General features: G+C 35.1%; 1 protein-coding gene across 1 annotated transcript; it reads left to right on the top strand.

Annotated features, from left to right (window-relative positions):
* Positions 1-1,040: 1,040 nt before the first annotated feature.
* Positions 1,041-14,300, top strand: LOC125060158 (potassium voltage-gated channel unc-103-like). Its single transcript, XM_047664924.1, has 14 exons — positions 1,041-1,444; positions 1,809-1,976; positions 2,177-2,275; positions 2,735-2,812; positions 3,389-3,492; positions 3,678-3,727; positions 4,325-4,523; positions 5,402-5,614; positions 7,763-7,904; positions 9,385-9,529; positions 10,510-10,688; positions 12,320-12,541; positions 13,598-13,681; positions 14,029-14,300. The coding sequence occupies exons 1-14, from the start codon at positions 1,280-1,282 to the stop codon at positions 14,188-14,190; spliced, it is 2,010 nt and encodes a 669-aa protein (XP_047520880.1). The 5' UTR covers positions 1,041-1,279; the 3' UTR covers positions 14,191-14,300.
* The last annotated feature ends 1 nt before the right edge of the window (position 14,301 follows it).

The raw sequence follows: 14,301 nt of genomic DNA, 5'->3' as shown, positions 1-14,301 counted from the left end.
GAAAGGTTATTTAATAAAGAACAGTACCAATACTTTTTTGAAAGAACATAAATTGTTTCTCTATTAATTTCAGGCATATTTAATGAGCGTAGTACAGTTTCTGCTGCTAACATTGTTCTTTTTAAACCTATATGCTTCGATACTCATAACTATGTCCTGCCGATTCATAGTGGCATACGACGAGGAAGACTTCATCAGACGCATAGAAAGTCTACCTGGACCTTTTATGGAAACGGTTTTTAATCCTGGCGGGAATATGGTTTGTAATTTCGGTAAGAAATATTGAAATATGTGAAGAAATAATTATTATTATAAGCGTGTATGTTTAGATTTAAATGAAATAAAACTATACAATACATTTTGTTAAAACAAAAATTGATTATATTATTTGAGATCAAGAGACCTGTGAGTCCATTGGGTGACATAGCACAGTGCATAGAACCTGGAACGCCAGGTTCGGCTTTCTGACTGCATAGCACTAAGATACTACTTAAAAAACATATAAATAAAAGGTGTTACGCCTCACATGACGCCCGGCCCATTTTTGGATTGGATTCGACAAATAAAGAAATAACATCTCATTCGAAAGCACTTATGATGTTTGTGTATATACACGCTCTAACTTTCACATTGTTGTTTGTAGGCTCTTGGATTGATAGTGCGAAGATTTTCAAAGCCAAATATCTAACGCCTAAAAAAGTATACCTATTAAGCTACTATTGGTCAGCCGCGAGTTTCACCGGCGCCGGCTTCGGTGACATCACTGCCCAAGATACCGCCCACATGCTCCTTTCGATTTGCATCAACGTACATGGAGTTTTGTTCTTCGGGTGGGCAGTTTTTATTAACTTCTTGCTTCCATAATTGGCCATAGCCAAATCACCGGTCTCTTTTACATAGCATTATAGTCACGACTTTAATGTGAACGCGTGGGTTAAGCTATAGGATGTTTTTAGATACGTTTATGCTCGAATTGCATCTCTCAAAGCCATGGCGGATCAGGTCATAACAAAGTTTCAAGAGAATCTCAAACACATCGACCTGTTCATGACCAGAGAAAAGGTGCCATTTATTTTAAAGAAATCAATCATTGATTATTGGAAATACCAATGGAAAAGAACCGGCGGCTGGTCGGTAAGAAATAAAACTTAATTTTTAGTGACGGTAACGACCAGTATCTTTAGCAATTACGACAAAAACATAACCCGTTATCCTTATTAAGCACCAGAAAATATTGGGTAAACTGCATGCCAACTTAAATGAAGACGCGGTCTTGTTCATGTACGAAAAGACACTGCGAGAGATACCGTTATTTGAAGCTGTCGAGTATTCATTCTTTAGAGCTTTCGCTAAGAAGTTGAGAGAGCGGTATTTTCAAAAAGGCTACATGATCATGCGATCTAATGAGGTCATCAAGAATATGTACATTATTTATCGCGGGAAGGTAAGCCTTTGACAACGTTATACACCCATTTGGGAGATTACCGAGCAAGACGCACTTACTTTTGACAGTTAGGTCACTATAGTTGTTGTTTTAACATAAATTAGTGCGTGTAATGGGTAGGTATATGATAAATTATACCCTAACGCATTAATCATACCTAAATAAAGACTTATGCGCTGGACTTGACTTAGATTTTTGTATACTTGCTATGATCGTTTAGCAATAAACAGATAAGGTTATACGGCCGCCACTAGATACTATTACAAGCTGAAGAAATAAAACTTGAGTTACAAAGATAAAGCCCTGTATTTAAAGGTGAATGACCTGATGATCTTTATATATAAACCCTTTTTAATTAATTAAGGTGGATATTATAACCGACGATAATGAAGTGGAGGCGTGCATGGGTCCGGGAGGTATATTTGGAAATATAAAAGGCGCTTCTAAGTACCTAACTATGTCTAATATAACGGCCTCTAGAAATTTAGACTTATTGTACATTGAAGGACACGAATTTTTTACACTACTTAAGGTACTAATTTAATTTATAAATCCATGTTAAATTTTATTTGTTAAAATTAGAAATTCATGCAATACAAATGTTGTAATTCTAAATTAATCAGATAAGTAAGAACTCGCTCAAATAATCACAATCATGGTATTAATTTACATTAACAGAGGAGGCAATTATTTTCAATGCATTATGAGTAAAATCTCGTCATTTGTTTTCAGAGTTATCCCAATGTTTTAAGAAAGGTCAAATATTCTGTGGACACAGCACGAAAAGATTATGTTTTGCCAACAATTTTATCGGCGAGGACAAGCCGGGAGGTAATTTTTATTTAGATACCATGTGTCTATTTTAGTTATTTTGATAGAGTTGTAGAAGGAATCATACAAGGAAAGGAAAGCCAACATACCCTAGTACCAGCTTTAAATAGGAATTACTTCTAATGCTAATTTTAGGAAATATCACTTATTATAAAAAAAATAAATTAATTAATGCAATATTTTACTTTCGTTAGGACACTGTCATACAATGTTTTTGAATGAGTGAATGAGGACAGGAGTCTGGCTGGAGTTAAGTGATACAATCGCTTATAGATACTCTGAAGCTCGACTATGTTGCCGGCCTTTAAAGAATTAGTCTGTTTCTTGAAGTTATCTTAGTTGAATTGGTGGAGAAATACTTGATAAATTTACAATAACTTTTAATATATTCGATCTTTCGCACCCAGTCGAGCGTTTAGGCCGGCGTATCCATTTTTCATCTTATTTGTATTCTTTTAGCTTGAAACTTACCCACTTTCATATGAAGTTGAAGAAGAAGAGGACGAAAATGGAATTGAGCCGAATTTGTTTTTGGAAGTAAGACTTGACACAGTTCCCTCATAACATCAAGTTTTCTAATAAGTCCAGGTGTGTTAAGGATTACGCAGTATTAATAAAGGGCATTCAAAAGCCATGCGGCATGGTCTGGATGTCAACGAAATAACCTTTACTAATTCTCATTTTCACGCGTAGACAGAAAAATCCTTTCTTACACACCAGGTCCCAAATGATGATGCAGATGCTATTCATGCAGAGACTATTCTAGAACGTTAATAGGACTAAAAATATCTTAAAACTAACGCACTTGCGAGGTTTCCAGCAGTGTTAGTGTCCATGGGCGGAGGTATCACCTCAGATGAGTCTCCTGACTGTTTACCACCAGTATAAAAAATCTTATTTCTAGAGCTGACAAAACATTTTATACATAATATTGAGCCAAGATTGCAACTTGAGATACGATTCGGAATATTTGTATAAGTAACCATAACAAACATATAATAATTATATATACATATATATTCAAAATATATGGGCCTAGATCAGTCTTAACTACTTAGGTACAGCTACGTAGAAACCATTTTTAGTTTTAATACTTATTACAATTAATTTCAGAGTCCAGACAAAAGCATTGCAGAATCGCACGGTTCGCGATCTATTGCTTCAGGATATAGCGCGGATTATACATCAGCGATTACATTAATATTTCTGCCGCATAGGTACAGACATTTTAAACTTTAAAAGCGCTCGAAATCTTGAATAATAGAAAAGACATGTATATGGGACATGGAATTTTAAATAAAGAATTCAGCCAAACTAAGCTTTAGTAATTAAAATTTTAAGTCAGATTCCTAGCGTCATAATTAAACTATTTTTATAAGCGAAATCGTAAAAATATCAACAGATGGTTCCGGAGCAGTATAATTCCCGACAGCAAATGGGTTACTTTTGTTGGTATGTATTTTCTATTAATAACATTATTTATATACTTAACAGTTGTTATTATAACCTGCTTCAATATATGATGGTGTAGGTTGCAGTTCCTTACAAACATTTTGCAAAGAAACAAACTTGGCGATTAAAGGATTGACGGAGAGATTATTGCCAGTTCTTCTCCACTACGCCTTTGATAAGAACTGGCAGTACATGTAAATTTAGAACTTTTGTCTCATGAAATAACATCTGATTATCAAGAATACAAGATTTTTTAGTCATACCTTTAAAAAATAAACCACAAAATCTACTAGGATACTAGCCCTCAGTAATCGACATTCCTCAACTTTTGTTTAAAAATTCCTGCATTTATACTAGCTGCTGTAACACTTTTTACTTGTGAAAATTTGGATTAGGATCTAACTTTATATGGAGAGCTATACTTATTTCATAGTTGTGATTTATTGAGAAAATGGGGGTACTTGTAAAAAACTACCTTGTAACTACCCTCGTCGTACGACAGTTGACCACCATTAAGCAAGATTGTTTCACTAATGCTTTTCGTGTACTTTAAAAATAAGTGTATTTCACAATGCATAAAAATATTTTTTCTTTTAGATTATCTCGTATTAATAGTCGCGTACGCAGACTTCATGATATTGATATACCAAATGGCGTTTCTATCGAACACGTATTTTTTCAACATCTGCGTCGTGTCCGATGTTATATTCTTCTACAAAACCTTTCTGGATATTCACAGTGGTTATATGAATCGATATGGGGAATATATTTTGAATTATAGGAAGGTCCGTCACATGTGAGTATTAGAGCGCGGCCACACGATGCGGTAACGGTGCGCTCATACAATTGGTATTTAACTAGGGACACTATACAGATAACACTGCTCGTGTTATCTGTGGCAGCGACTCTTATTACTGATGTCATAGATTCGAACCTGGCTGTGCACCAATGGACTTTCGGTCTATGTGCGCATTGACCACCCGCTCGTACGGTGAAGGAAACCATCGTGAGGAACCTTATACACAAAAAGTCGACAGCGTGTCTCATGTATAGGCTATAGGCAGGCTATCAAACAAATGATCACGAAACCGATACAGAAATCCGAGGTGCAGACCATAAATGGTTGTTGCCAATTTATATAATAGCTATCCCAATTTTATATACGTTGCTTTTATAATTACGATAAACGCTTGATATGTCATACATAGTTAGACCCTGGCACTTAAGATTAGGTTAAGGCAATGCGATCAAGCAAAGATATTGGCTTAAAACACAGCAAAAGACTTACTTCTTCATTACTTTACAGGAAAAGCAATTAAATTAATAAGAAATCTTGAAGGCACTATTAAAATATGATATATGAATGAATGTACTTATCATTGTCTGATCTATGACCACAGTATCAAAATTTATCTTAATTTCAGTCTTTCCTAGTTTTGTAATTAACGTATGATCAATATTTGTATAAACTTGAATATTTATAAGTTTAGGTATAATTTAGTTAGCGAGGGAAAACATTTCTAAAATAAATTAATACTAATTTAGCGACAATAATAATATTGTAAACATATAAGGATTTGTGTAAGCTACTTTTAATATGACATGGTTCCAGCGCAATAGCAATTTGCGATATTTTAGTTCCGTAGACACGTTAAAACTATCGCCTCTTTCCAGGTACTTTTCAAAAGTCTACCTACGTCGACGAGATTTTCTAGCTAATCTGCCAATATCCTACATAGCATTCGCAGTGAATCTCACACCAACTATGCAAAATGCACTATTTTGCTATCTGAGGACCCCACAGCTTTTTCGCATAACGTATTTATTTACCTACCGTCAGCATAGGAAAATAAATATTGGGACTGCTAATTTGTTACTTAAGTTGACGTGAGTATACATTTTAACACACACATCCAGCGAAAGCTTTACACATGGAGCTTCGGAGTAATAGGGCAAAAAATTTGATAATTTAGGATAACCCTCAGTGTACATTACCAAATTTTTAATTATTATTATTTTTTTACTGGCTCTGGCACCATTTGTGCATTAGCTAGTCACAAGTATAGGATTTTTTTATAATTCGTGCTTGTCTTGAGAAATTCGACCGTGTTCCTCCATGTGCGGTTTGAGCACTCGCCCGGTACCGCACAACCCTCTCAAAAACTGAGAACAAATTTTAAATTAAATTAAAACTTGCCCTTGAACCGGGAATCGAACCCGGTACCTAGCTGCCACTTAATAAGACCGCTAGGCTATGAGGCCCCTTTTTTTATTATTTTCAAGAAATTAATGATCTTTAGGGTCTGTTTCACAATGCACGGATAAGTTCTACATAAGTTCCAAATTAGCTATCTATTGCTTATTGGTAGGTTAAACACTATTGTTGCGTTTCACGACTGCCAGATAGCGCTATTTGTCACATAAAGTCCATCATAAGTTAAGAGTCCGATGAATGTCAAATAACACAATTTATCTTCCAAATAATTTATGTGTTGCATAGCTATTTGGTACTTTATCTATACATTGTTAAACAGACCGTTAGTGAGGCAAATTTTATCTCATAGTACATACTATGTGCTTGGTGTTTTGATGTTACTTATATTGCCACTTGTTCCTGATAGGGCCAGGTTTTCTGATAGTCTCGTATTTTCTATACGAATTGTTTAATGAGTATTATTAATAATACATAAGTATGGCCCAATAAATCTTTATCTACAAGCAAACATTTACCATATAAATCTTGTAGGTAAGTTAAAAGTATTGACAAATCGCTCGCCCACACAGGCGATAGTCGATACAAAGTGAGTCACACGTTATATAAGGAATACAAACCCACACACACATGCAATCATTATTTTTCAATAAAAAGCGCGATTTAATGTTTATATTAGCCAATATGTTTTAGATTACTTTTGACTGAATTTGTTTTGTTTTAACGTATTTATAATACATGCCCAGTATTACATAATCGAGATTAAAATCATGTTGCGTGACTTGCTTTGACACTACATCGCATAGGTTATAGAGAAAAAACTTTAATACAAAGAGCTGAAACGATACGATTAATCAAATGTATATTGGGTATCATATGTAAGGGGGCGTCCATAAATTACGTGAGGTGTTTTTTTTTAATTTTATGTAAAAAAAATTGCGTGATATTTGCCGAGACCCCCCCCTCTCTCCAACGTAAGATTAAATTAGATTTGACTTGACCCTCCTCACCCCCTTAAACACCTCACGTAATTTATGGACGCCCCCTAAGCTATAACTAGGGAAAGGGCCTACAATAAATGGCTTGTAATTACTGAAATAAAATTATTCCACTGTACCACTGACTGTTTAGAAAGAAGATTTCTATTAACTCTAGCTTATAGTTTGAGACCAGCCCTGCGATTCTGTAACTCACTTCACGAACTCACACAGCGGTTTTCGCATCGGCGGTCTCTCTCAAATCAGTCGTGAAGCAGTCATTTTATGATTTGGCATTCTGATAAACAATAAAGTACAAGCTCCCACCTTTTCAGAATGCCAAATCATAAAATGACTGCTTCACGACTGATTTGAGAGCGACCGCCGATGCGAAAACCGCTGTGTGAGTTGTGAAGTGAGTTACAGAATCGCAGGGCAGCTATGGCGTCTATTTGTCAAAATCCACATTTTTGACGTACATGAGTAAGAATAGCGCTGACTCTTGCTTAAAAATCTTATATAATAAGCTACCACTTATATCACGTTCCTTTTCAAAAGTACTACCTAATTTAATTGCTTTTAATTAATTACTTCTTCACAATTCTTATTCTACTTTTCTTTAATTGAGGTTTTAAGTTTATTGTTAATATTATTATTTAATTATTGTGCAAAAGTGTAAATAAATAAAATCAAAGAATCAGTGAGATCTGATCTCGTTTTTGTCATACTTATCCTTCAACACTAATGAAGTCACAGGCTTTGTAGCAATTGCTGTATCAAAATACGTATCAGAATAACTAAAGTAATCTATCCTCAATCGGAATTAACATGAGGTTTTCTCAACAGAACAATTGCAATATGGGCATCGATATTATCGCATATAAACGCGTGTTTGTTTTTCAAATTGTCTTGCCTCACACCTGTGCATTGTACGTCAGCCAACTGGATGTCGAAGCCTGAGCTAAATCTACGAGCTAAATATGCTGAGGTAACGTCTTTATAGTTAAAATAATTATTTAAAGAAACTTTAGATATTTTTGAAGTGAAACTTCTTTATCGGCGTTGGAAAAAAATTTACCGTCACATTATTCCGTTACGCGCCATCTTTTTACAAGCTTTATATTAGCTTCACCTGTATGTATGTATGTAACCGACTCCTTCGGACTCGATTTTGACCCACTTTTAACGGACAGATTTAATTCAAACTTTGCGCACCTGTCAAAGATCGATGACAATGCAATAATCCGAAAAAAAAACTTTTAACTAAAAAATAAAAAATAAATAATAGTTTAAAAAACTAGAACACACGCTTTTAAAGCACATCAAACTAAAAAGTGAAAAATAATTCCTAATTTAGGCTGAAAATGGTAATAAAAAAATACTGGTATTATTGTGAAAAAGCGTGGGGCGCTCTGTGCCATATTTTTCGTCTATCGAGCAACCCACGGTTGATTCGAAGCCATTAATAACAAAAATATATAATAACGATAACAATGATAGTAATATTACAATTACTGAAATTCTGTAATAATCTTAGTAGTAAAATGAAATAATTGTATTATTCGTTTTTATATCTAACTAGCTGAACTGGCTAACTTCGTTCCGCCCTACAACCTTATAATATCGTTGTTACTTTAATTTAACTTATTTTAGGATTTCATTAATGTTAAGTATTACATTAATACAACTCTTTTGCAAATACAGAAATGTTTTATTGCTTGCCATTGCGAAAGAAGAATGGCAGTTTTACACATTAGCATCTTCTCTCTAGCGTCAATATTGCGATACTGCATGTTAAGCACTTTCTGATATCCAACATCTTTTGATCAGGATCAAAGCATGGTTATGCATCTCCTCATTCACCTCAAGATCGGAATTTCTTGAACTGACACGAATTCGACGTAAAATGATGCGTAGTTTTGTCAACAGATGGCACCATATGGTTTTTGCATTCGTAAAATTAATTAATTTATTTATTGTTATTCGATAACTTATCCGATATTTTATTGCTTATTCTGCTATTCGGGACGGAAACAAATCCAACAAATCAAAAACCATGGCAATCGGTCCAGCCGTTCTCGAGTTATAAGTGTTGTAACAAACACGACTTTCTTTTATATATATATATATAGATAGATAAAAGCCTTTTGTTAAAGTTTATCTAATTTTTTACATCTTTATTTAAGCAATTTCTGTAAAGTTGTTGATAATTTTTCGAAAAATAGGGTCATAAAGAATTTTCAATTCTTACGTGTGTACACTAGTACACGCACACACTTTTTTTATTGGGTGCGAGCAGGCTTATGGATGTTAAAAGGTACCGTCCATGGAAAATTACTGTCAGAGGGCTCGCAAGTGCGTTTCCGGATTTTTAATATACGCTCTGTTTTTGAAGGACCCTAAGAATTGGTTTGGAGACGCTATCCACAACAAAACGTGCAATGATTTTCTTCTACATTTTGTTTCAGAAAAGCTATTTCCCTCTTTACGTTGCGTCACTGTGGTACATAATAAATTTGCTTACAATCACTGGAACAGGTGATGTGTCGTCACAAAATGATTTCGAAGTTATCGAAACCGTTTTCATCACTATAGTTATTAAATTTTGTACAGGTATGCTTTTTTGTTTCGGTCTTTATATAAAGTAGAGCAGTGTTGGTTAAGTGGCTTCAGCGTGCGACTCTCATCCCTGAGGTCGTAGGTTCCATCCCCGGTTATGCACCAATGGACTTTCTTTCTATGTGCGCATTTAACACTTGCTCGTACAGTGAAGGAAAACATCGTGAGGAAACCGACATGTCCTAGACCCAAAAAAATCTACGGCGTGTGTCAGGCACAGGGGGCTGATCACCTACTTGCCTATTAGATTTAATTCAGAAGTCTGAGGCCTAAAGAGGTTGTAGCGCCACTGATTTTTTCTTTATATAAAATACTGACGACAAGTATATAATATATATTCCTTTATATTGAGGTACAGAGAATCGTGGCGCTTTTTAAATTGAGTTGATTTTGCCGGGTATAGAATTAATATTAAGGAACTGGGTTTGTATGGGTCTGTATAGTTTATTATGGTATTGGACCCGCCAGACGTACATCTTGAGTACAAAAATAAACAACTAAAAAAATTTAAATAAAACTAGTCGACTAAGGAGGAGTTCCATAGTAATGGTATGGTAATGGTAGTAATCTGTGTGTATGTTAGTAAACATACACACAGATTTATTGATAAATAAAGCTTTTGTTCACAATTAAACAGGTAAATTATGGAAGTAATATTTTGCACGATTTTATAAGTGGGCTGTATAAAACCAATACAAAGAAAACCAGTGGCGATACAACCATTTAGGTTTGGGCTTCCGATCGCTTTTTTGAATAGGCAAGTAGCAGCCTTGTGAGCCTGACACACTCGACTTTTTGTGTCTAAAGCCGGTTGCCTCACGATGTTTTCCTTCTACATTGGTTCGCCGGGGTTCCAATCTACGAGGTCAGGGATGAGTTCACGCTGATGGCATCAATAACAAAGTTTTAAATCAAATACTCTTATTTTAAGCCAGCGCCATCTCTGGTACAACTGAGTAACTACGTACTTTCAGGGCTCCTTATATCAGAAACGTCGGCACTTATTACGGCGCACTCTTCATCACGGATCGCATATGATGAAGGCATTAATGAACTGAGAGATGGTTTAAGAGATACCGAATTGAGTAACCACCAGATGAATAAGATGTGGGACTATGTCCGCGAATTGTGGAGTAGGCAACAGGGCAGGCAGGTAAAATGTCTCCAAGATATTTTTAAGAGATAGCTTTTGAAATACATAGATGAGGTCTAGTTTATTCAGAGGCTTTAGATAAAAATTGAAAAAGGCGAAATTAAATGCACAGAATTCCGAAATTCTTGCGTTAAATAAATAAAACACGATGAACGTATTTTGTCACCCACTGTTGGGGGCCATCCATAAAGTACGTCACACGAATTTTAGGACTTTTGAAACCCTCCCCCCGTCCTTGTCACAGGTTGTCACATTTTTATAACCCCCCCCCCCTGCTGATGTGACGTCACACATTTTTTAAATTTATCTTTAAATTTACTATTTATTACCATTCAAAATTCTCTTGAATTTGAGTGTCTCACTTGCATTACAACGCCGCTCTAGAAGTTAAATGACGTTGCATGAGAGATTATCGCATAGCGAGAATGCTAAATTATTAATATAGATCAAGTTCGTAAATTTTTAAAATTTTTAATTGACATCCAAAGTTTGCGTTTTAGTATTTTAAATTTTAACATGTGACGTCACAAAAGTATTGACCCCCCCAAGCCCCTTGTCACACGATGTCACACTTCGGTGATACCCTCCCTCCCCATTAACGTGTGACGTACTTTATGGATGGCCCCTAATGACTGTATTAAAAATAATCGCCGCTTACGAAGTTCTAACAAACTATATGCAGGCCTAGTGGTGTCTCAACCGTAGGTCGCGCGTTCGAATCACGGTTGTGAACTAATGGTATTTTCTATGTGCACAACACTCTCTCATATAGTGAAGGAAATCACCCAAAAATCAATATATAATAGCCCATTAAGAAATTAATTATCACTCACCAACCACGATGCAAAGAACAACATTTGTACATCTTTTTTTATTACGCCTCAAATAAAATGTTTTATCAAGGAACGAAGAAGGTATCAAATAGTCACTTCTTCCTTGTGACTTTATCCTTCTTTGTAACATTATTGTTCAGCTTATAAGCTCATCCAAAACACAAACGCCACTATGAATAAAAAATATAATTTTTTTTATTGCCTAAAATTCTTATCGGCAAGGAACCTATTACAAAATATACATATTTTACTAGATTGTTTCATTTTTATTCTTCATCAACAGATGGCGTTGTGAACGTGTAAAACGCGATAGCAACACGACGCCATAGAAATCGTGTAACGATTTAATATTTATAAGTTTTCAAAGTATTGTTAAGAGATCTTTGATAAAGATTTAAGAACTTAATAAGTATCATTAAGGAAATTTTCGTACAATTATTTTATTAATTTAAATTTTAAATCTAATATATAAAATTCTCGTGTCGCGGTGTTTGTATTTAAACTCCTCCGAAAAGGCTTGACCGATTCTCATGAAATTTTGTGTGCATATTGGGTATGTCTGAGAATCGGACAACATCTATTTTTCATCCCCCTAAATGTTAAGGGTAGTCCAGCCTTAAATTTTTTTTTAAATTTCTAGATAAATTTTTATTGTTTATTTTTTTGTATAACAATAAAAATTTATCTAGATAGATACAACCCCTAATTTTCACCCCTCTACGATCAACCCCTATTCTTTATTATAAATGGCAAAACGACGTTTGCCGGATCAGCTAGTAAGCTATAATTTTGTCGTAGATGCCAAAATTAGTGACGAGGCTACCATTTCGTCTGCGTTGTCAAATAATGCAAGCGGTATATGGCAGCCACATTAGAGAGTCCGTGATATTCAGTAAGACGGACGATGACTTCAAACGAATGTTATGTATGTGGCTGAGGCACTGTGTCTTTTTCCCCGGGAACTATATAGTGCAATGTGGGGATGCCGATCAATGCATCTACTTCATCCATAGGGGAGAGGTAAGAACTATTGGGATATTGGGTCATTTTGTCAGGGATTACGTAACGCAATTTTTGGAGATTATTGACAACCCTCCCCCCCCCCCCCCCCTCCCTCAAGTAACTCGCCGTAACGTTTTCCAGTACCCAAGTACAGTACTGTACCCAAGTATAGTAAAACGTTTCGTAACCACCTAGTGACTCTTCAGTTAGTATTATGTGGTGTAAGTCGAAAATAATATTAACAATAACGTGTAATTCAAACCCCGCCCCGCATCGTAACGTTTTACAAAATGACCCCCCCCCTCCCAAAATTCGTTACGTAATACTTGAACGCTCCCTGACATATCTGTCTCACTTCCAATAGTACAATTTTGATTAGTTATTTCGCTTGTTCTTGGGATCGCGTGGTACAGTCGGGATCGAGTTACACTCTGTAACTTGACCCTACTCCTTAGCAAGGGTTAGCAAGCTCAAGCACACTGAAGTATTTCCGAACCAATTAGAAATAGGACCCTTCAAGAGCCTCAAAGAGCGTACCAATTTCTAGGTCGGCAACGCATTTGCGAGCACTTGGGCAATGTGATTGTCTATGGGCGGCCGTATCACATTAACATCAGGTGAGCCTCCTGCCCGTTTGCTTTATTAATAAATAATAGTTTAAAAAAACTAAAAAACACGCTTTTAAAGCACATCAAACTAAAAAGAGAAAAATAAGGCGCTGTGTGCCATATTTTTCGTCTATCGAGCAACCCACGCTTTTTCACAATAATACCAGTATTTTTTGTTCATTATCATTTTCAGCCTAAATTAGGAATTACCTATTTTTCACTTTTTAGTTTGATGTGCTTTAAAAGCGTGTTGTTTAGTTTTTTTTTAATATTATATATTTTTTAGTTAATTTTTTTTTCGGATTATTGCATTGTCATCGATCTTTGACAGGTGCGCAAAGTTTGAATTAAATCTGTCCGTTAAAAGTGGGTCAAAATCGAGTCCAAAGGAGTCGGTTACATACATACAGGTGAAGCTAATATAAAGCGTGTAAAAAAATGCCTAATTTAGTTTTTAATCATGTAGGTAGAAGTATTGACGGTACATCCCAATTTGACGGAATCAATTTATGACATATTAGGACCCGAAGATAGTTTTGGCGTCGCACAGGTTCGTGAAGCATTTTTTATTTTCTTTAATATCAATTCAAAATAAAATTCAAGATCGCGTGTTTAGCTTTAATGGAAGGACTTTAGCCTTTTTGTCAACGAATATAATATGTTATACTAAACTTTACAGACTACTTTCTACCATCTTTTGGTCACTTGTGAAAAATTGCGTATCAAAATAGAGAGGTTAATTTAAATAACATAATTAAAGTTCATAAATCACACTAACTACTACTAAACACATTTAATAATACGGCTAATATCAATTTATTATTATAGGAAAATATTAAATAAAGTAGTACGTGGCTGACTTAGAAGTATCAAAATTAAATAGGAAAATCGTTTCAGGGTCTATTTGTTGGAGTTGCACACCATTTCTCCTTTAGAGCGCGCACAGTAGTAGACATCGTGTACTTAAAGTTAGAAGAATGGAAGTATCTACTAGACTTCTACCCAAAGTCGGCGAAATTAGTACAACGGAAAGTAGAAAATGTTTATTTAGCGATTTAATAAACATAGTTAATGTTTTTTCTAAACTAATATTTATTATAAAGAGAAAAGATTTGTATTTTTTTTTAATTAACAGCAGTGCGGAAAAGGCCGTTAGAATTAAATGAAATA

Source organism: Pieris napi, chromosome 21 (assembly GCF_905475465.1).
Source record: "Pieris napi chromosome 21, ilPieNapi1.2, whole genome shotgun sequence".
NCBI classification, from domain to species: domain Eukaryota; kingdom Metazoa; phylum Arthropoda; class Insecta; order Lepidoptera; family Pieridae; genus Pieris; species Pieris napi.
Note: the sequence above shows the minus strand (reverse complement) of the source record. Positions and strands in the feature narration are given on the sequence as shown.

Excerpts from the sequence above, each read along its gene's own strand:
- LOC125060158 (XM_047664924.1), top strand. The coding sequence starts at position 1,280 with ATGTACGAAAAGACACTGCGAGAGATACCGTTATTTGAAGCTGTCGAG. Across the intron at positions 4,524-5,401 it reads TATAGGAAGGTCCGTCACAT|GTACTTTTCAAAAGTCTACC; the intron begins GTGAGTATTAGA and ends GCCTCTTTCCAG. Across the intron at positions 7,905-9,384 it reads TACGAGCTAAATATGCTGAG|AAAAGCTATTTCCCTCTTTA; the intron begins GTAACGTCTTTA and ends ATTTTGTTTCAG.